The sequence below is a fragment of the Leopardus geoffroyi genome, chromosome A2, assembly GCF_018350155.1.
Source record: "Leopardus geoffroyi isolate Oge1 chromosome A2, O.geoffroyi_Oge1_pat1.0, whole genome shotgun sequence".
Lineage (NCBI taxonomy): Eukaryota > Metazoa > Chordata > Mammalia > Carnivora > Felidae > Leopardus > Leopardus geoffroyi.
In genome coordinates, this window is record NC_059331.1 from 17,549,753 (window position 1) to 17,570,507 (window position 20,755).

At 48.4% G+C, this 20,755-nt stretch overlaps 1 protein-coding gene across 2 annotated transcripts in view; it reads left to right on the forward strand.

Moving 5' to 3' along the window:
* LOC123605620 (cathelicidin antimicrobial peptide) overlaps positions 1-13,238 on the forward strand; it is a 33,419-nt gene extending 20,181 nt beyond the window's left edge. The window contains exons 1-4 of one of the 2 annotated variants that reach the window (XM_045492796.1): positions 11,051-11,273; positions 12,157-12,264; positions 12,402-12,473; positions 13,040-13,238. In XM_045492796.1, coding sequence (XP_045348752.1) covers positions 11,076-11,273; positions 12,157-12,264; positions 12,402-12,473; positions 13,040-13,177 — 516 coding nt within the window. In that variant the 5' untranslated portion in view covers positions 11,051-11,075 and the 3' untranslated portion in view covers positions 13,178-13,238. Of the gene's footprint in view, positions 1-11,050; positions 11,274-12,156; positions 12,265-12,401; positions 12,474-13,039 lie in introns of those variants that run through there. The other variant, XM_045492797.1, reaches the window with a different exon arrangement.
* Positions 13,239-20,755: the final 7,517 nt, after the last annotated feature.

Here is a 20,755-nt window from a genome sequence, read left to right on the forward strand (position 1 = left end):
TTTTAAGTTTATTTATTTTTGAGAGAGAGAGGAAGAGTGTGCAAGTTGGAGAGGCGCAGAGAGAGAGGGAGACCATGGATCCCAAGCTGGCTCCACACTGCCAGCACAGAGCCCAACGTGGGGCTCAAACTCACGAACTGTGAGATCGTGAGATCATGACCTGAGCTGAAATCAAGAGATGGACGCTTAACTGACTGAGCCACCCAGGCACCCCTCATGGATTCTTTTCATAATAAGAATAGAAGAAAGAATCTCATAGTAGGTGGGATGGGGCTACTCCCAGGACCCACAGGGGACCCTCACCTTTGTGTAGCTCCACTTTGTCAAGTGCATACTCCACCTGTTTCTGTCCGTTGCTCTTCCTCATGCAGACCCTGGCCCTTCAGGGAATCTGGTCTTTTCAAGTTGCTCACTGTCCTCCCCAGAGGCACTTCCTACATTTCATCTCTCTAGGTTTTCCTCTTCTTCCTCCTTCTTCTCTTCTTTTAATGATAAACATTGTTAAAGGATATATTTTTCGTATAAAAATTCAAACAATCACAGTACAACTAAAATCTTTTTGACAGCTTACATCTCTGCCCCACTCATCCCAATCTCCACATTAGAAATAATCCTCATTCATCAAATGGGAGGATACCTGTCCTAATCTTTTTCTAGATGTTTATATACCTTGATGAACATAAAGAAATAGGGGGTCTTATTTTATGGTGATTGATGTTTTACATAAATGGAATCATCTGTGCATATTATTCTGCAGTTTGACTCTTCCCCTTAATGATTATATTGGAAAATTCCTACTTTTAATTGAAATATATGTATGAAAAATGCAGTAATCGAAAGTATACAGCTTGCTGAGTTTTTGCTAAGTGAACACATTTGTGTAACCGGTACCCAGAGTTCCCCTTGTTCCCCTTGTTCCCCTTCTCTATAACTATGTCCCTGACTTTGAACTTCATAGACTAGTGGTGCCAGATTTTAAAATTTATAGAAAATAGAATCATACGGTATATACTCTTTTTTTAAAAATATTTATTTTGAGAGAGAAAGAGACAGAGCATAAGTCGGGAGGGGCAGAGAGAGAGGGAGACACAGAATCTGAAGCAGGCTCCAAGCTGTCAGCACAGAGCCTAATGCAGGGCTCAGACCCATGAACCATGAGATCATGACCTGAGCCGAAGTTGGACACTTAACCAACTGAGCCACCCAGGCACCCCTACTCTTTTTTTTTAATATATATATTTTTTACATTTATTTATTTTTGATAGAGTGAGATGAAGCGTGAGCGGGGGAGGGGCAGAGAGAGAGGGAGACACAGAATCTGAAGCAGGCTCCAGGCTCTGAGCTGTCAGCCCAGAGCCCGACGCGGGGCTCGAACTCCCGGACCGCGAGATCGTGACCTGGCTGAAGTCGGACGCTTAACCGACTGCGCCACCCAGGCGCCCCCCCTACTCTTTTTTTAAAGTTTATTTATTTATTTTGAGAAAGAGAGAGAGGGAGAGAGAGCACGTGTGTGTGTGCACCAGTTGGCAGAGAGAGAGGGAAGAGAGAGAATCCCAAGTAGGCTCCACGCCATCAGCACAGAGTCCTACGTGAGGCTCGAACTCACAAATTGTGATATCATGACCTGAATGGAAATGAAGAGTTGGACACTTAACTGTGCCCCCCCAGACACCCCAAGTATATACTCTTTTGCATCCAGTTTCTTCATGCATCATGATGTTTGTGAGAATCACCCATACTGTTGTATATGATTATAGTTTGTTCAGTTTTTTATTCCTGAGTAGTATTCCATTCTATGAATATACTACAATATAGTTATTCTTTTAATGTTGATGGCAATTTGGGTAGTTTCCAGCTCATCCTTTTTTATTTTTTATTAAAAATATTTTTTTAAGATTTTATTTATTTTTTATTATTATTTTAAAAATATTTATCTTTGAGAGAGAGCAAGCAACGGGAGGGGCAGAGAGAGGGGGACAGAGGATTGGAAGTGGGCTCTGTGCTGACAGGCTGACAGCAGTGAGCCTGATGTGGGGCTTGAATCCACGAACCATGGGATTATGACCTGAGCTGAAGTTGGATGCTCAACCAACTGAGCCACCCAGGTGCCCCTAAAGATTTTATTTTTAAGTAATCTTTACACTCAATGTGGAGCTCAAACTCACAACCCCGAGATCAAGAGTCACATGCTCTACTGACTGAGCCATCCAAGCACCTCTCTACTTCATTCTTCTTAAAATGGCTGCACTGTAGGCCATAGAGTGGACATACCATTCCCCACGGACATGTTTGGATAATTTCTAGTTTCCCAACTAGTCCCAACAAAGCTTCAGTGAGCATCTTGGCTCATGCCTCCTCATGAACATCCTTGAATTCACATCCTTGAGGGAGGTCCTGAAAAGTGGGTCTCCAGGGGTCTTCAGTGGCCTGGGCTATATCAGGGCTTCTCCAAGTGAGCAGGTCCTAAGTGGCAGGTGTGGAGGGGATCACTGCTAACCTCCTTCCCCCTCAGAAGGCAAGGAAGGCTCTATGGAGACTGGGTCTCTGATCCCTCACCTCAAAGTCCATATGGAAGGAATTCCTCCATGGAGAAAAGAATGACCTTCCATACAGGTATAATATTTTTTTATTTCATAGACAAGGAGGAGGTATACCTGGTGAAAATCTTAAGTTCACATGGTTGGGCAGGGAACAGGATCAGAACCCAGGTCACTCAGCCCCAGCTCCTCCTAGTTCTCTTATACCACTTAGCTTCGATGGCTTAGAAATCCAGGGCTCCAGGGCTGGGTTGAAGGAGGTGTCTACACACAGGTGAGCCTGGGCTTTGTCCAAAGTTCAGGTTTTAAGTGCAGAGCATGATGGCAGAGAACAGCTGGCTCAACCAGACTGGGAGGGGGAATAGAGGGGGACTGGGAAAGGTGGGGGTCCAAAGTTGGGGATGAGGTAAGTGATAACACTCTTGCACCAACCTCTGCGGAACCATCTGCTCCCATCTCTTGGGCTGGTATCCTTTACTGGGTTAGGAGTGGGCATGGGAAGCGTGCCTAGAGCCCAACCTGACCATCTCAGGGCTTAGCTACCACAGCCTCTGAGATCCTGACTCTACTCTCCTTTTGCTCTCTGCCTCCTTCTCGATCTCCAAGCAAGCACAGGGCCAAGGATATTGCAGGAAAATGGAGCCAGCATCCAGATGGACCAGTTCTACAGCTTGGCTTCTCAGTTATGCCTGAGGCAACGTGAGTTAGGTTCACACTCATCTGCTGCTGAGAGTGCCTACCAGGGCAGAATTTTCCCAAGAAAAGTCATAGCTAGTGAGAGGTAAACCAATGATTCAAACATACATCTTCCCGGCCCCAGAATCTAAGGTCCTGATCAACCCTTGGGAGTAGCTCCTCTCATTGTTGATAATAACAAAGCATCAGTTATGGGCCAGCCACATTCCAAGTTCTTTATCTGCTTTGACTTCTTTATCAGACCTCATCCTTTCAACTACCTGAGGTCAGTACTTTCCAAGGCAATTTTACAAAGAGGGAAATGGAGGCACAGAGAAGTTGGGTAGCTACTTGCCCAAAAGAACACAGCAAGTAAGCGGCAGTGTGAGGACCTGAACTCGGGCACATTGGCTTCAACATCCATGCCCTAACCACTTTATGGCATGGTCTTCATCAGGACCCACTTCCCCAGAGCCCATCCCATCTGTTCTACCTCTGGGGAGCAGAGGATCCTCTTTTCTTTTTTCTTGTCTTGTCTTGTCTTGTCTTGTCTTGTCTCTTCTCCTTTTTTTCCTTTTCTTTGTTTCTTTGTTTCTTTCTTTCTTTCTTTCTTTCTTTAATTTTTAATTTTTTAGATCTATTTATTTATTTTGAGAGATGGCGAGAGAGAGAATTCCAGTCAGGCTCCTCACCATCAGCACAGAGCCCAATTCGAGGCTCGAACTCATGAACCGAGGGATCATGGCCTGAGCTGAAATCAAGAGTCTTATGGTTAACCAACTGAGTCACCCAGGTGTCCCTCTTTCTTTCTTTCTTTCTTTCTTTCTTTCTTTCTTTCTTTCTTTCTTTCTTTCTTTCTTTTCTTTTCTTTTCTTTTCTTTTCTTTTCTTTTCTTTTCTTTCTTCCAATTAGTTAACATACAGTATGATATTAGTTATTAGTATAATATGGTGATTCAACACTTCCATACATCACCTGCTCATCCCAAGTGCGTTCCTTTAATGTTTATTTATTTTTGAGAGAGAGAGAGAGAGAGAGAGAGAGAGAGAGATACAGAGCATGAATGTGGAGGGGCAGAGAGAGAGACACACACACACACAGAATCCAAAGCAGGCTCCAGGCTCTGTGCTCTCAGCACAGAGCCTGATGCGGGGCTCAAACTTGCAAACTGTGAGATCATGACCTGAACCGAAGTTGGACGTTTAACCAACTGAGCCACCCCGGTGCCCCCACTGAATAATTTTCTGATGTGCCTTCTTTTAGTATCTTAAGAACGCTGCTCTATTTTTCAGACTAAGCAATTCACAGAATCTAGCAAGTGTATCAACCAAAACAGTTCTACAAACATTTTATACCATTTTTAGCACGTTACAGGAGTTGGTTTGAATATTTTGAAGACTTACATGCAATTTTACTAGATCTGCTTTTATTTCTCTTTATAATCAATTTGAGCAGACATGGAAACATAATCTATTTTTTTTAAGTTTTATTTATTTTGAGAGAGAGAGGAGAGAAAGAGAGAGAGCATGAGCAGGGGAGAGACAGAAGGAGAGAGACAATCCCAAGCAGGCTCTGCACCATCAGTGCAGAGCCCCATGTGGGACTTGAACTCACAAACCGTGAGATCATGACCTGAGCCGAAACCAAGAGTCAGGTGCTTAACTGCTTAACCTACTGAGCCACCCTGGTGCCCCAGAAACATAATCTAGAATGGTGAACCTGAAAGAGGGAGACAGAGAGAGGGAGGCTGAGGACACAGGGAAGGTTGGGGTCCCTGGAGGCCTGGCCCCTCTAACATTCTCAGACCCCATGACTCCACTCCTCCCCTCATCCCACAGCGTGACATGATATATGTTTTGGCCAAGTCAGTAAATTTAGTCAACTGTGTGAATGGTTCATTTAGAAAATTAAAGTTTGGTCATTGACTCTAAGAGATTTTTTTTCTCCATTTGAATTTCTTTAAGTGTCCCTGATATCCCTCATGCCGTGAAATGTCCTAGCAAGGCTGTTCTGTCCTCAGCTCCCTTGGTGTTTGGGAATCCCCCCACTCCCCCAACCTTCTGACCCATCTACCTTCTCTGCCCTGCTCAGACTTCAAACAAGCCCGGTTTCCTGCTCTGAGTCCCCACTGAGTCTCTTGAGGACCATGGTTCCCTCCCCCGCTGCCCCATCACTGCTTCCAACACTTACTGTTCCCCTCTTGTCTCTTCACATGGCCCCTACTGGCCATTTTGCCTTTGCCCAGGCTGTGTCCCTGGTCCTGGAGCTCTCTCTTTGAGTTCAGGATTACTCCCTCTGAGGTTCTTCCCCTGATGCTGTGGGCCTCTATAACTCTCTGGGGTAAAGGATAAAGAATAAAGCATCAACAGTAAGACCAGTTAGGGACAGTTTGTGTACTTTGGGCCCCCAGGGAGTGGCTGGGAGAATTCCTTCTGGGCCATTGGCAATTAAGGAGGGCATCTTGGGGAGGTGTGATTTTGGCTGACCTTGAGAGATGGACTGAGTTTAAATATGCTGTGGGGTGAACCAAGGACACGCAGGAAGGGCAGAGGCGAGGCCTTAGCAAGGTTTACAGGTAGAGAAGCCAGTGTAGTGTTTCAAAATTTAGGGCCTTTATATGTAGGTGGGAAGAATAGGAAGTGAGGAGGGTGAAGAGGTTGGCACATGATGGACAACCCTGAATGCCTGGCTAGAGGGCTAGACTTCGCCCCTGTGGTCCTGGGCTAGGGAGGTGACATGTGTAGTTCCACTCTTAATACTGTGCTCCTGGCAAACATTAAGAATCAATTAGAGGTACACCTGGAAGGTTCAGTCTGTAGAGCATGCAACTCTTGATCTCGGAATTGTGAGTTTGAGCCCCACGTTGGGTGATGAGATTACTTAAAAATAAATCTTAGGGACGCCTGGGTGGCTCAGTCGGTTAAGCGTCCGACTTCGGCTCAGGTCATGATCTCACGGTCTGTGGGTTCGAGCCCCGCATCGGGCTCTGTGCTGACAGCTCAGAGCCTGGAGCCTGCTTCCGATTCTGTGTCTCCCTCTCTCTCTGCCCCTCCCCTGCTCATGCTCTGTCTCTCTCTGTCGCAAAAATAAATAAAAACATTTAAAAAAAAATCTTAAAAACAACAAATTAAAAAAAAAGAGTCAATTAGAATTACTTGTAATAACCAAAAAGTAGAAACAACTCAAATGTCCATCAATTGATATGTGGGTAAACAAAATGTGGTATAACCGTAGAATGGAATATTATTTGGCTGTAGAAATGAAGTGTCGATACCACACTATGGATGAACCTTGAAAACATCATGCTAAGTGAAAGAAACCAAACTGTTTATATGGAATGTTCAGAATAGGAAAATCCATAGAGACAGACAGTAAATTAGTGGTTGCCTAGGGCCGAGGGTGCAGCTTGGGGTGAAATGGGGAGTGACTGCCAACAGGGGGTTTCTTCTGGGGATAATGAAGATGTTTTAAAATGGACTGTGGTGGGGCGCCTGCGTGGCTCAGTTAGTTGAGCATCTGACTTTGGCTCAGGTCATGATCTCACAGTGAGTTTGAGCCCCGCATCAGGCTCTTTGCTGTCAGCGTGGAGCCCGCTTCAGACACTGTGTCCCCCTCTCTCTCTGCCCCTCCATTACTTGCGCGCTCTCTCTCTCTCAAAAAAATTAAAATAATGAAACTAAATAAAATTGTGGTGATGGCTACACAACTCTGTGAATGTAGTAAAAATCACTATAATGATTTACGCTTTAAATGGGTGAACTGTGTGGCATGTCGGTTACAGCTCACTAAAACTCTTACAAAAAGAGAGTTGATTTAGGAGCAGATGCCTGCTTTCCAATCCCTACAGCCACAGGCAGCGGGTGCGAGTTACAGGTGCATGCTGCCCTGCCCTCAGGAGAGAGAGAAGACTATGGTCATGGGCCCATCCTGACTTCAGTGATGTCACTCTGGGGGGTTCTGTGGTGGTGGGGGGGCTGGAAGGGAAGGCTGAAAGAGGGGGCTGTCTTCTCTCCTGCTCTTGCACTGTCCCCAGCCACCTGGAGGCACAGAAATGTTGGAGCTGCACAGGGTTTATGGATCACTGACAAGGGAAGAGGCTAGGAATGGAGAATGGCCCAGGGTAAGGTCACCTGGCAAGAAGGAGGGGCTGCCCAGGTCAGAAGCGGGAGGTCTCATCTTCCTAATTGGCAGCAAATGTGCAGACGGGAAATCTGATTTTACAAGGGTCCCTGGCCAGGGTGGGTATTCCTGCACAGGACAGGGTGTGATTGCTTACAGCTGCCTTGGCCTCTCCCAGGAGGACACATGCTTTGATTGGACACTTCCTGCTCCCCTTCCCCTTGCAGCCACCACAGGGGAAAGACAGATGGGCCCTGGGAGCTGACATCTAGGCAATATCTGGGTCTCCCCCTGGACAGAGCCTCCACCTCCCTGGACACCATGCCCCAGGACCCTCTTGGGAGGGTCCCCAAGGAAACAAGGGCATATTTGCTAGAAATTACCTATCACCACCCCATGCTGTGTATTTTTTTGTTTTTGTTTTTTTTAATTAAAAATTTTTTTATGTTTATTCATTTTTGAAAGACAGAGAGAGACAGAGTACAAGCAGGGGTGGGGTGGAGAGAGGTGGGGGACACAGAATCTGAAGCAGGATCCAGGCTCTGAGCTGTCAGCACAGAGCCCGATGCGGGGCTCCAACTCACAAACCATGAGATTATGACCTGAGCCGAAGTCGGATGCTCAACCAACTGAGTCACCCAGGCGCCCCTAGTTTTTTGGGGTTTTTTTTGACAAATGTTTTCTGAACCTGGCTCAGGACCTGCTGGCTGCTGGACCCCTTTGAGCACAGAGCCCGGTGCTGAGTCCTGAGAGGAGACTCAAAGAAGAAATGGGTCCTGTCCCCTGGGGAACCTGTGGGCTGAAGGGAATAGAGAGTCTTGTCCTCTGTCTGTGGGACAAACTTGTCACATTTGCAAAGCCCTTGCCTGGGAGGAGGTATAGCCTCACCACAGGGAGGCTGGACAGAAGGGATGACTTGGGGAGTCCCAGTCTGAGGGGGCAGCTCAGGACTTCATGACTATCCTGGGAACTAGCCTGAGACTAAAGGTAAGGGTGGTGGGTTGCCTCCCACCCTGGTATTGGGTGTGGGGTGCATTGTAGAGGATGCCGACTGGGGGTGATATTGGGACAGACCTCCTGGGGAGGCTGACTCTGAGTGGAAATGTGACAGGAGCCTGGGGCAGTGGGCGGTGTTGTTGGCAAAGAGGGCACAGCTCCCAGACTTGCATGTGTGCATGTATCTGTTGGGGGACAGTTGAACTCTGCTCATTGCAGAGCAAGGAGACTTGACCCTGACCTCACTCACAGAAGTGCCCTGGGAGCACAGGACTTGACAGTAAACATGCACTTTTGCACCCACTGTCACGTGTGTCCCCATGCGGGCAGTGCAGGGCATGTAATCCCCATCCTAAAGACGTGGCCCAGGAAAACAAAGTAACTTGCTCAAAGTCACACAGCTAGGAAATGATGCCAGGTCTCCTGGCAGTACAGTCCTTCAGGTGAGAGAAAGGCACACAATGGGAATTGTGGAGTCTGGGCAGAACCGCTATAAAGGCCCTGATGTGAAGCTCTGCTTGACCAAGAGGCCAGTGGGGCAATAGCTGGACTGTGAAACTAGGTTGCACAGAAGCCCGTTTCTCCTTCCTTTTCCCAAGGCTGAGTGTGCAACCAGCAGCATTCATCCAGGCTGCCACCTTCCGAGGTGCCCCACCCAAGCCCCCAAGAGTCCTACGGACCAACTGGAGCCAAGAGCCACCCCAGGCCTCACAGCCTCATGGCCGTTCCACAGGAGAGCTGGGACTAGTGTTTGTCTCATGGCCTCTGGACCCATCCATCTCTTTGGCTAATCACTTCTCCCAGCTATGCTTTCTCCACACCCGCCCCCCTCCCAGAATGGGCCACCCCAGCCTGGTGTCTCAACCAGAGCACTGGACAGGGAGTCATTTGGGGTCAATTCAGAGGAGACTTCCTGGAGGAAGCAAAGAGGAGCAAAGAGGAGGAGGTTGCTGTGTCTGGTGGGAGGTCAGGGAAGTCTTCACAAGGTGAAGAGTGTGCCAAGCAGAGGGATCAGGTGCAGAGGTAGAGAAAGAGAAGGAGGCTCAGAGGGGTCTGAGCAGTTGGAGTCTATATGGCTTCCTGGTGCCTGGGGTGTGCAGGAATGATTACACTTCAGAGGAGAGAAGATGATGGTAGGAACCAGAACAGGGGTATGTGTGTCGGGGGGGATCAGAAGGGAGTGTCCCCAGGAGAAGGAGCAGGTGGGGCACTCCCCAAGCTTTCATCTCAAGGTTCATGCAGTGGCACCGAGCAAAACAGCAGACCAGGTGGCCCTGGGGACAACCAGGGGTGTTCATGGGAGTCTTGAATTCAGAGATGCAGACAAGGTCTGTCTGTGACAACTGGTGCCCTGAGAGGGGTGTCTCCAGGGAGGTGTGAGGGCTGGAAACAGAAGCATCCCAGGATACAACTCTGCAAGCCCCCATGTTAAGAGGAGGGGCTTTGGAGGATACTGAGAAGGAGCACCAAGGGGGTGGGAGGGAAACCAGGAGAGTGGCATCAGGGGACAATGGAGCAGGGGTCATTAGTGCCTGCATAGGTAAAGCTAAGTCTTGAGAGTAACCACCACATCCAGCGAGGTCTGGTCAGCCTGCAGTGGTCCTGAGTGTGAGAGAGAGTGAAGAAGTGGGTCAGTGAGGGAATGACCTTTTCCCAGGCTCAGGTGGTGAGGAGCCAGGGCAACGGGCCACATCTGATGGTGGCTGGGGCCATTTTTAGACTGAGAAACGCAGCAGAAAAGAGCCCAGGAAAAGGAGACAGACAGAGCTGAGCGCCTGAACTGGTTGAGGGCTGGGTCCAGAGAATAGGATGTTGTGGCCTTGAAGGTCTCCCTTAGGACTGACTGGGTGGGCCACCTCACACCAGCCAGAGTGGCTAAAATTAACAACTCAGGAAATAGCTGATGTTGGCAAGGATGTGGAGAAAGCGGAACCCTCTTGTACTGTTGGTGGGAATGCACCAGTGGAGCAGCCACTCTGGAGAACAGTGTGGAGGTTCCTCAAAAAATTAAAGATTGAATTACCCTACAACCCAGCAATAGCACTACTAGGAATTTATCCAAATGATAAATTTGGATATATTTATATATCTCAGCAGTGAGAATGAAATCTTGCCATTTGCAACCACATGGATGGAACTGGAGGGTATTATGCTAAGTGAAATAAGTCAGTCAGAGAAAGACAGATACCATATGTTTTCACTCATATGTGGAAGTTGAGAAACTTAACAGAAGACCATGGGGGAAGGGAAAGGACTGACTGGGTGGGTCAGGCTCTAGATGAGGGGTGGTTACTATTATTCATTCATCAAACATTAGCTGAGTGCCTACTGGGTGCTAGGCAGTGCCTAGAGCTGGAGATTGAATGGTGAATACACTATATTACCCTGATTCCTGAGGAGGCCTTCTGGGGAGAAGGATATAGGTGCCTGTCTTCCTTTCTCTTCTGGAGGACTCAACTCTCTTGAGCAACCCTGGCAATGACCTGCCTCTGTGGGTCCCAGGAGAGGCCAAGACATTGTCAGGGAGATGGAGAAACTATTTCTTCAGTTGCACATAAGGTGGACTTTGCCCACTGCCCAGCAAGCCCTGTGAGGCAACAGCAGTAGGTGTGAGGCAAGCCTGAGCCCACATCCGGGCAGGCGGCTGTGATGGGCGGGTCAGGAAGGCTCCTGGTTGGATCTTTGCATCAGGCCCAGGCTGGGCATAAAGGAGGGACTTGCAGGTGGGGAGGAGGCCGACTGGGGACCATGGAGACCCAGAGGGACAGCCCTTCCTTGGGGCGGTGGTCACTGTTGCTACTGCTGTTGGGCCTGGTTATCACTCCGGCCACCCCCCAGACCCTTAGCTACGAGGAAGCTGTGCTCCGTGCTGTGGATGGCTTCAACCAGCGGTCCTCAGAGAAGAATCTCTATCGTCTCCTTCAGCTGGACTCACAGCCCGAGGGAGTGAGTCGAGGAGGGGATGGAGGGGAGGGAGGTTCTGCTCCAGCCAGTCTTGGCCATACTGTCCCTCCCATTGTTAACACTTTGTTCATGTCAGGAACCCCCCTCCCTTAAGTGTGATCGCACCTCTTTCAGGAGACCTTCCCAGAGCTGTACCCCCCATCAGCACGAGTGCTTCTTGTCTTAGAATCTCTGCTTCTTGCCTTAGAATCTCTATTATGTTGGGGCACCTGGGTGGCTCCGTTGGTTAAGCATCCAACTTTGGCTGAAGTCATGATCTCATAGTTCGTGGGTTTGAGCCCCGCATCAGGCTCTGTGCTGACAGCTCAGAGCCTGGAGCCTGCCTCAGATTCTGGGTACTCCTCTCACTCTGCCCCTCTCCTGCTCATGCTCTCTCTGTCTCTCAAAAATAAACATTTAAAAAATTAAAAAAAAAAAAAAAAAGAATCTCTACTGTGTGAAGAGGTGCCCCCCACCCTTACTCTCTCCCATTCAGGCTTCTGGAAGTTCCAGGGACAAAAGTGGGGTTACTGGCCCTGGGATGTGACTTCCCTGGAATGGCTCTGCTCAGCCTTGAGATTCCAGTGGCAATGTTTTGTCCCCAGGAGGCCCCTGCTTTCCCTTGGCTCCCTAAGGGGGAGGTGCTATTCATTAGAGCTTTCCTGAGGTCCTCTCCTGCTCTCTCAGCTTGGTGAGGGCAGGAATGGGCTTTGTCATCCTCACCTCCGTAGCTTAGCACAGAGCCAGTGTCAGGCACATAGCAGGGGCTGTTGTAAGGCTACCCTCTTCGCTGGGTGGCTCGGGATGGGGCTCGGGATGGGGCAGACAGATTAGTGAAGGCAACCATGAGCCTGAGTCTGGTCTTCCTGCTTGCTTCCCTGACCAGGATGAGGATCCAAACACCCCAAAGCCTGTGAGTTTCAAAGTGAAGGAGACTGTGTGCCCCAAGACGACACAGAGGCCCCTGGAGCAGTGTGATTTCAAAGACGATGGGGTGAGGCTGGGGGCTCTGGCAGAAGCCCCCAAATGAGCTGAACAAGAGGCCTCCTGGGAATATTTCCAGGCACTGGGGTGAGGCTGGGAGGTTATGGCATAGGGGTTCCAATTTGACCTGGAGCCTCCTCTTCTCAGCTGGTGAAGCAGTGTGAAGGGACAGTCATCCTGGACCAGAACAGGGGCTACTTTGACATCAACTGTGATGCGGTGAGTGGCTCCCTGTAGGTTGCAGGGGTTGATGGGGTGGTGGTACATAGAACATCCTATGGGCCAATTAACCATGTCCCATCCAGGGCACAGAAAGCCCCTCCTAGCTTGGGCTTCTCCCTCAACCTGGGCCTCATCTCCAGGACCTCACAGGCTCTGTGATCCCTTAGTACAGCCTCTCAAAGTGTGGCCGTGAGAACTTGGTAATTTATTAGCAATGCAACTTCTCAGGCCCCATGCAGATCTGCAGAATCAGATTCTGGGGTGAGGCCCAGCAATATGTAGTTTAACAAACTCCAGGGGATTCTGACTCCTGATAAAGCTTGAGAACCACTTAGAGTAATACGCTTTCAGCTGTGAGACCCTGGGAAGCCCCTTGCTATCTCTGGGCTTCAGTTTCCTCATCTGTTTGTGGGTGTGGCGATTCAATCAATTACATACTCCAAAGGTTACAGCCAGAGGATGAACTGGGATGGCCCAAGAAGGGGGGTGTCTAGGAGGGGAGGGGTCTTGTCTTGACCCTGGGTCCAGCCCCCACAAAGAAACTGCTTCCTTCTGATGCACAGATTCTACAAGTCAGGAAATTGGGCCAGCTGGGTGAGCTCATCCAACGAGGTGGGCAGAAGATTGGTGAGAAGATTCAGAACATTGGCCAGAGAATCCGTGACTTTTTTAGCAATCTTCGCCCCAGGCAAGAGGCCTAAGGGTCTGCTTTTCCCTGGCTTAGGCTTCTGGACCCTGCAAAATAAATTTTTGTGAAAGCAACTTCCTCAAGTCTTCAATTGTACTTTTCTGTCTCCTCCCACTTACCATGACTTGAATCCTGAATTCCGGGAGGACGTGTGTGTGTGTGTGTGTGTGTGTGTGTGTGTGTGTCCATGCAAAATACAAAGGTGGAGCAGCTATTTCACCCAGAAGGGCACGGGGTGAGGTGGCAGGTCCAGGAAAAGTGGCTCCATTCTCAGGGTCCTTCTCCCATGCCCATCACATGCTTCCCACCAGCCTCGTTGAACACCCAGTGTGACTTAAGATCTACCCTGTGTGCAGTGGTAGTGTGGATGTGCAGAGCTGTTCCTACTCCTATGGAGGTGAAAGCCACTTTGTTAAACACAGAGACACAGGTCAGTCTCATGGCTGACTGGGTTCTAAGGCCAGCCTGCTGGTACATTTCCCATCAAGTTCCAGTTCCCTTCCAACATCTTAACTCTGGAAAAGGCCACCACTTCTGGCATCTCCTCTGGCATGGGAAAACTCACTGTTTCTTTAGCTGGGCAGCAGATTTAAGTTGTGGGCTTGTGTTTAGCGATCAAATAGCACCAACATTTTGTACCATTCAAAGCAAGAGTCTTGCTCAGGGGGCTAAAGAGCTCTGGCTAGGAGAGACAAGCAGGGTGACACACTCTGTTGCATTGGGTGTTTCAGACAACGTCCGTGTCTTGCCCACTTGCTATTCTGTAGCTGACCTGAAGCACCTGCGGCTCTTTGCTAAGGGCAGCCTGAAGTACTTGGGAGTAGGCATTCCAGGGAGCAGCCTCAACCAACGTTTGGTGGGAGTGGTGGAAACATATTTTCTCTTCCTCACTCAGTGGGTGGGCCCACTCCAAGATGTGTTACACATCTCCCAGGTCCCCAGCTGGTTGTGCCCCTGGCAATGACCTGTTCATGAACACCCCCTCTTCTGTCTTCTCTTCCTGCCCCGTCTCACTTCCTTACACTCCCGCTGCTGCTCTCTGTGTTTGTCTCCCAAATAAACTACTTCCACTTGCATCCTTGTCTTAGATCTGCTTCTGGGCCAACCTAAAATAAGACACAGACATCCAGCTCTGAGAGCAACAGGAGGCAGGCTATCACATAGCATTTACTGTGTTATCTGTCATGCTTGCTTCTTCTTGGTGCGCAGGTCACACTAAGGTTTTCTGCTTTCAGTGGTTCCCACCTTCCACAGTGTGACCATATCAAGTGGGCTCCACTTGACTTTCCCTTCTGTGATGGCTGCTATTCATAAATTACTGAATTCCCTGTACCAGTTGTGGGCCATTGTTCTTATCACCCTGGAAGCCAAAGTTAATTGTCTCAGTGATGGGACATGGACTACTCTGATTACAAGGATCTGAAAAGGCTCTTGCTTTAGGAAATGGGTTTTCTGCTTCTACCAAAGTTGTTCATCTTTGTGTGCATTATTTAGTTTTTAAAATTTTCTCAATATTTTATTTAAAAACTAGTTAAACAGGGGCACCTCACTGGGTCAAGTGGTAGAGCATGTGACTCTTGATCTCAGAGTTGAGTTCAAGCCCCACATTGGGTGTAGAGCTCACTAAAAAAAAAAAAAAAAAGATATATATATATATATATATGTATAATATATGTAGTGAATATAAAATATGAAAAATATATAGTAAAATAAAATAAAAAATTAAAAAGTAGTTAAACATACAGAACGATTGAAATAATTGTATAGTGAACATGTACTCATCTGTTAGAATCTACAATCACTATTTTACTTTAATTACTTTTGTAGTTGCTTTAGAGTCCATCCTCTGGCAGTTCCTTGGAAGGTCTTTGCTCCTTGTGGCTGGTTTTGGGGTAAAAGCAGAGAACAGGAGCCGTACTTTGAGCCTGGTCCTTTTGGGGGAGGATGGCCCCCACAGATGTTTGCGATGAGAGAAACTACCCAAAAGAGACAAGATCAGAACATCTGGTGACTTTGACCTGTGCTGGTCACCGAGGCTGTGGGCTGCTGCCTCCAGAATGCATAGCAGGCACTCAAGAAATGGCAGTCCCTCCCTTCCCTGGAGGGGAGAGGTTTGGCTGATGGGTAACCTGTGTTTTCTGGTGATTCCAAGGACAACTTGGGTGACTCCAGACTGGAATGTCCTTAAACACGAGGCAGAGGAAACGTGTTGTCTAGCTGTGGTCTCATGGTGAAAATCACTGATAGGAACTCAGTGTCTGGGGCCACATTCCCTGGAGCAGCCTCAGAACACACAGCAGGTGAGGGTCAATAACTGGTGCCTTGTGACCAGCCAGAGGCCACCCGTGAGCAGAGATGAGGGGGGTCCAGCTGGTCAGCATCTGCTCACCTGGGCCTCAAAGTCATTGTGTTGCTCCAGAGATAAGCAAGACTCTATTTGTGATCTCATTGTCAGTTTGGGGATCTTTGCTTGTTTTTGTTTTTAAAGCTCTTGATTGGTAGAAGGGCCTCTGAGCAACTAAATGGATCAGTAGTGTGGGTACTGAAATGTTTCCTTGGGTCTATATTATCCTCTTGCTGCTTGTAGACATATTGTTTGGCACCGTAATGTCCCTGTAATAAGAGCTTCAGCCTCAGAGCACGTGGGCTCATGGCTTTTATGAGATGAGGGTGGTTGAGCGGAGCTCCGTGGGGCAGGGGGGCATTTCCCCCTTTTCCACATGTTGCAGCCGGTCAGCCTGATGGTTTTTGTGACCACCAATGGTCTTCCACATTCACAAAGGCCTTTGTGGCATTTGAAAGACACCGAGCACCTGTTTCTAGTTTGGCCAGATCCTGTTTCCAGGGATGAGGACATGTACATCAGTGTGGTTCTGAGGGGATCTGTGGTCTGGTTATAGTACGTCACCCCACGGCTGTTCTGGGCCCCATGGGCAGGTCTGGCTAACCACCTCAGGAACCTGGGGTACTGCATCCTTGACCTGGGGCGGAAAACCGAGCCTGTGGGATCCAGAAGAAAAATCTGAGCTGAAAAAGCAATCCAAGCAAGCTGTTGGTCTGCAGGGGGATAGGCCAGGAGGAGAATCCCTGTAGGAGGACCGGGGTGGGCTGGACAGCTGAACCAGATGTGGTGGTTTCACAAGGAGCCAGAAGGAATTTCCTCAAGCTGAACCTGCAGCCTCTTGGGCTTCTTCCAGGGCCGTCTGCAGCCTTGGTCAAGAGCAGGGAGGGGGCAGTTGGAAGCCTCAACCAAAGTTAGCCACTGGGAACGTCTGCTCTTCTCCTCCCCTACGTCCTCCTTGAGGAAGGTAAAGGGTAACCTCCCCACACTGCACACGGGGGAAAAAGCCCAAACAAACAAACAAACAAACAAACAAAAAAAAACAGGAAAAAGTAAAAAACCACAAACGCCACACACAAGGTAGGAAAAGGTCAAATAACTTCCCCAGGACAGACAGATTTGCTAAAATTGCCTGAAAAGAGTTTGGTGAGCTAAACATAGCACAGTATCACCAACTGGGGAATGATCTTTATCGCATAATCCGTTGCACGTTAGGGAATGGAAATTTCACATTGACTAGTCCGATTCCAAAATCTGAATAAGGTTCAAATTGGCAAGCCTCCACTACAATTGGTAAAAGAGAAGATGGTTTTCTTGCCCAGCGCCAAGCCCCAGCCTCAGAGCCATCCTGGGTCTTGCTTGCCCTTCCTGTCTGCCAGCATAGCCCCACCCCCGAGCCCGTGTGCACCCGGGATGTTCCACTTTTCATCCAACCACGGCTGTGCTCAGACCCATCCATACTTCCCCTCTACCCTGGGAGCGTTCTGGTTGACGGTTCCAGATCAAAGTCCCAGGGATGCAGAGAGGAGAGGGCCTTGCGTGGGTTGGGTGAGTCGGGGAGGTGGCTGTAAGGCTGTGGCTATCCTTGACCAGATAGAGTGAAGGAGGCTTCTGGATAAGGCTGCCTCAGGCCGGAGCTGTGGGGCACACTTTCTCCCGTGGACATGCTTAATCCAGCCAGTCCCTAAATTACATTATTCCCTTTCTTCTTGGGATAGTAATGCTGTAATATTTCCACAATAATGATGGTATAACGTCTGTAATTACAGCATGATTTTGAATCTGATTTCTTTACCTAATGGGTAATCACATCAGAACACAAGAAAATGCTGAATTTGTTTGTTTTAATGAGCCTAGTGTGAAATACTCAGCTCTATCTACAAAGGAAATCCCAGTTAAACTGCCTAGGGGTAGTGATTTTTAAGCCTCCTTCCCTGTACCTGAGAGGCGGTGTGTTGGATGGACACAGGACCCCTCATTTACATTTTGATGATGAGGAAATGAGGACTCCAAAGTGAGGAAGTGGTGGGTTTTGGATTTTCCATCAGTTCTTTTGGGTTGCAAATTCAGTGTCTTCAACCACAATATTATATTGCTTCTAAATTACTTAATATGAGATAACCCTAGAGGACCAAGGGTCACTAAAAAACATGGAAAGCATAAGGGAAAAATAAGTCCTCCACACTCCCTCCCCGCACCTGGCTGACTACTCCTGGATCTAAGACCTCTAGGGGCCTCTCCATCAGGCAGCACAAGCAGCAGTAGGTGCCTGCCACCTCCTGAGGGCCCAGCAGAGGGCAGAACTTGGTCACAGCCGGAAGGAGAGTTTGTGGCCCTGAGCACGTGGGGGTCATGACCCTGATCACGTGGTGCCACAGATCCATCTCTTGAGGTCACAGCTCTGATCACATGGGCTCTGGTCATGTGAGGTCATGGTCCTGACCATGGTCCTGACTCATCAGGTGGGGTCAGAGGGCCACAGCCCTGAGAAAGGGGCATTAAAATCTCTCCCATCCTTTAATATATAACAACACCGTTCAGACTGTGGTCAGAGCAATAATTTCCCTTTGTCGTCTCCTTCCTCCCCCCTTCCCTTTTTCCTTCCATAGTTTTTAACAGGAAGAATGGCAATCAGTTTGCAAACCCCACAAATTGACTATTCCATCCATCTAACTCACCGACTATCTACACCTATGACATGCTATCTTGGCGTCATGCCCTGCACGTGGGATAACAGCCCTGAGTACGTGGGGCCAATACCACGTGAAATTGGGTCTCCACATAGGACAGGGGGTCACGGCTACAAAGGCATTCAGTCCAGACCCCAGTGAAGTTGGGTCTCCTGGGGAAGAACACGGGATTAAGCCCTGAGGACTATAGGGGTGACTGCTCTGCACAAGGAGGTGGTCACAGCCCATAGGATGTGGGGTCAGGGGGCTCAGCACATGGGCTGCACGCCCTGATCACGGGGTCATGGCTCCAGCATGCGGGGTCACAACACTTTCTCCTGAGGCCCTGTTCCGACCTCTTGTGGTCACAGTCATGGTTATGTGGGGCACAGTTCCCATTACTTGGGGTCATTGGTCTGATCATGTGGTGTCACCATCTTGATCACATGAGGTCACGGCACTGTTCACCTGTGGTCACGGCTCCCAGTCACATTTAGGAGCTAGAGGCGGGAGTCACTGCAGGAGGAGAGGTCCGCTTCCGAACTACGAACTACGCTTCCCAGGAGGCTGCTCGCTGTACCGTGAAGCACTTCCGGCAGAATCCCCTCCTCTTTCTGACTCCCCTGTTGGCCCAGAGATCCTTCTTCGACGTGCTGTCGCCCCCGCCTCGCCTTCAAGTCAGCCCAGGCTCTGAGATGGGCCCCGCGGCATTGCTCCGGGTTTCGGCGGACCACGGTGAGTCGGCCGGCCAGGCGGGGTTCTGCCTGGCGAAGGGACCGGGCGAGAGGAGGGTGACCGCCTACCTTCTCCCGCTCTCGGACCTCAGGCACCCGGCTGGTGTCAGCATTATCCGATGCCGAGGCTGTCCCTCAGGAAGTGCAGTAGCTTCGGGCTGCGTACTGTGGGCGGTGCCCAGGACACCTGCTCTGTAGCTGGACGGGGTTTCCTTCCTCTGGAGTCCCGCACACTGTCCATGGTGCTAAAAGTCTCTGCCCCAAATCTCCCAGCCTGCCCCCCGCTGCGGGGTGGGAGACCATCTGCGATCTCCGCTCTTGCAGCCACTGGCCACAAGTGAATGTGGACCACTTGTTGTGGCGAGTGCTACTGAGGAAGTACATTTTTAAATTTACTTTCCATTAATTTGTAACGAAATACTGAAGAAGTAAAAAATATTTTCCCATCAAACACATATTTACTTATTTAATTAAAATTTTAAAATTCCAGTGTTATATTAGTTTCAGGTGTACAATATAGTGATTATATTGTACAGTTAACAGTGTTATATTAGTTTCAGGTGTTATATTAGTTAACAGTGTTATATTAGTTTCAGGTGTACAATATAGTGATTCAGCACTTCCATACATCACCCAGTGCTCATCAGGACAAGTGCACCCCTTAATCCCTATCACCCATTCCCCACCTACCTCCCCTCTGATAACCATCAGGTTGTTTTCTATAGTTGAATCTGTTTCTTGGTTTGTCTCTCTATTTTTTCCCCATTGCTCATTTGTTTTGTTTCTTAAATTCCACATATGAGTCAAATCATATTATATTTGTCGTTCTCTAACTGATGTATTTTGCCTAGCATTGTACTCTCTAGTTCCATCCATGGCATTGCAAATGGCATGATTTCATTTTTTTTTTTTTTTTTATGGCTGAATCACATTCCGTTGTCTATATACACCACATCTTTTTTATCCATTCATCTATAGATGGACACTTGGGCTGCTTCCATAATTTGGCTCTTGTAAATAATGTTGTTATAAACATAAGGGCACATGTATGCCTTTGAATTCGCGTTTTTGTATTTTTTGGGTAAATACCTAGTAGTGTGATTACTGGATCATAGAGTAGTTTCTATTTTTAACTTTTTGAGGGAGCTTCATGTTATTTCCCACAGTGGCTGCACCAATTTGCATTCCCAGCAGCAGTGCGGGAGGGTTCCTTTTTCTCCATATCCTTGCCAACACTTGTTTCTTGTGTTTTTGATTTTAGCTGTTCTGACGGGTGTGAGGTGATATCTCATTGTAATTTTGATTTGAATTTCCCTGATTATAAGTGATGTTGAAATCTTTTCATGTTCCTGTTGGCCATCCAGGGGTCTTTTAAAAAAAAAAAATTACTTCTTAATTTTTTGAGAGAGGAAATATAGCTTAAAATGCAAAAAAAAAAAATTATTTCTAAGATTATATATTTTTTTAAAGCTTATTTATTTATTTTAACGTTTTTATTTATTTATTTATTTTTGAGACAGAGAGAGACAGAGCATGAACGGGGGAGGGGCAGAGAGAGAGGGAGACACAGAATTGGAAGCAGGCTCCAGGCTCTGAGCCATCAGCCCAGAGCCCGACGCGGGGCTCGAACTCACGGACCGCGAGATCGTGCCCTGAGCTGAAGTCGGACGCTTAACCAACTGCGCCACCCAGGCCCCCCTAAAGCTTATTTATTTATTTATTTATTTATTTATTTTTTATTTTTTTTTTTCAACGTTTATTTATTTTTGGGACAGAGAGAGACAGAGCATGAACGGGGGAGGGGCAGAGAGAGAGGGAGACACAGAATCGGAAACAGGCTCCAGGCT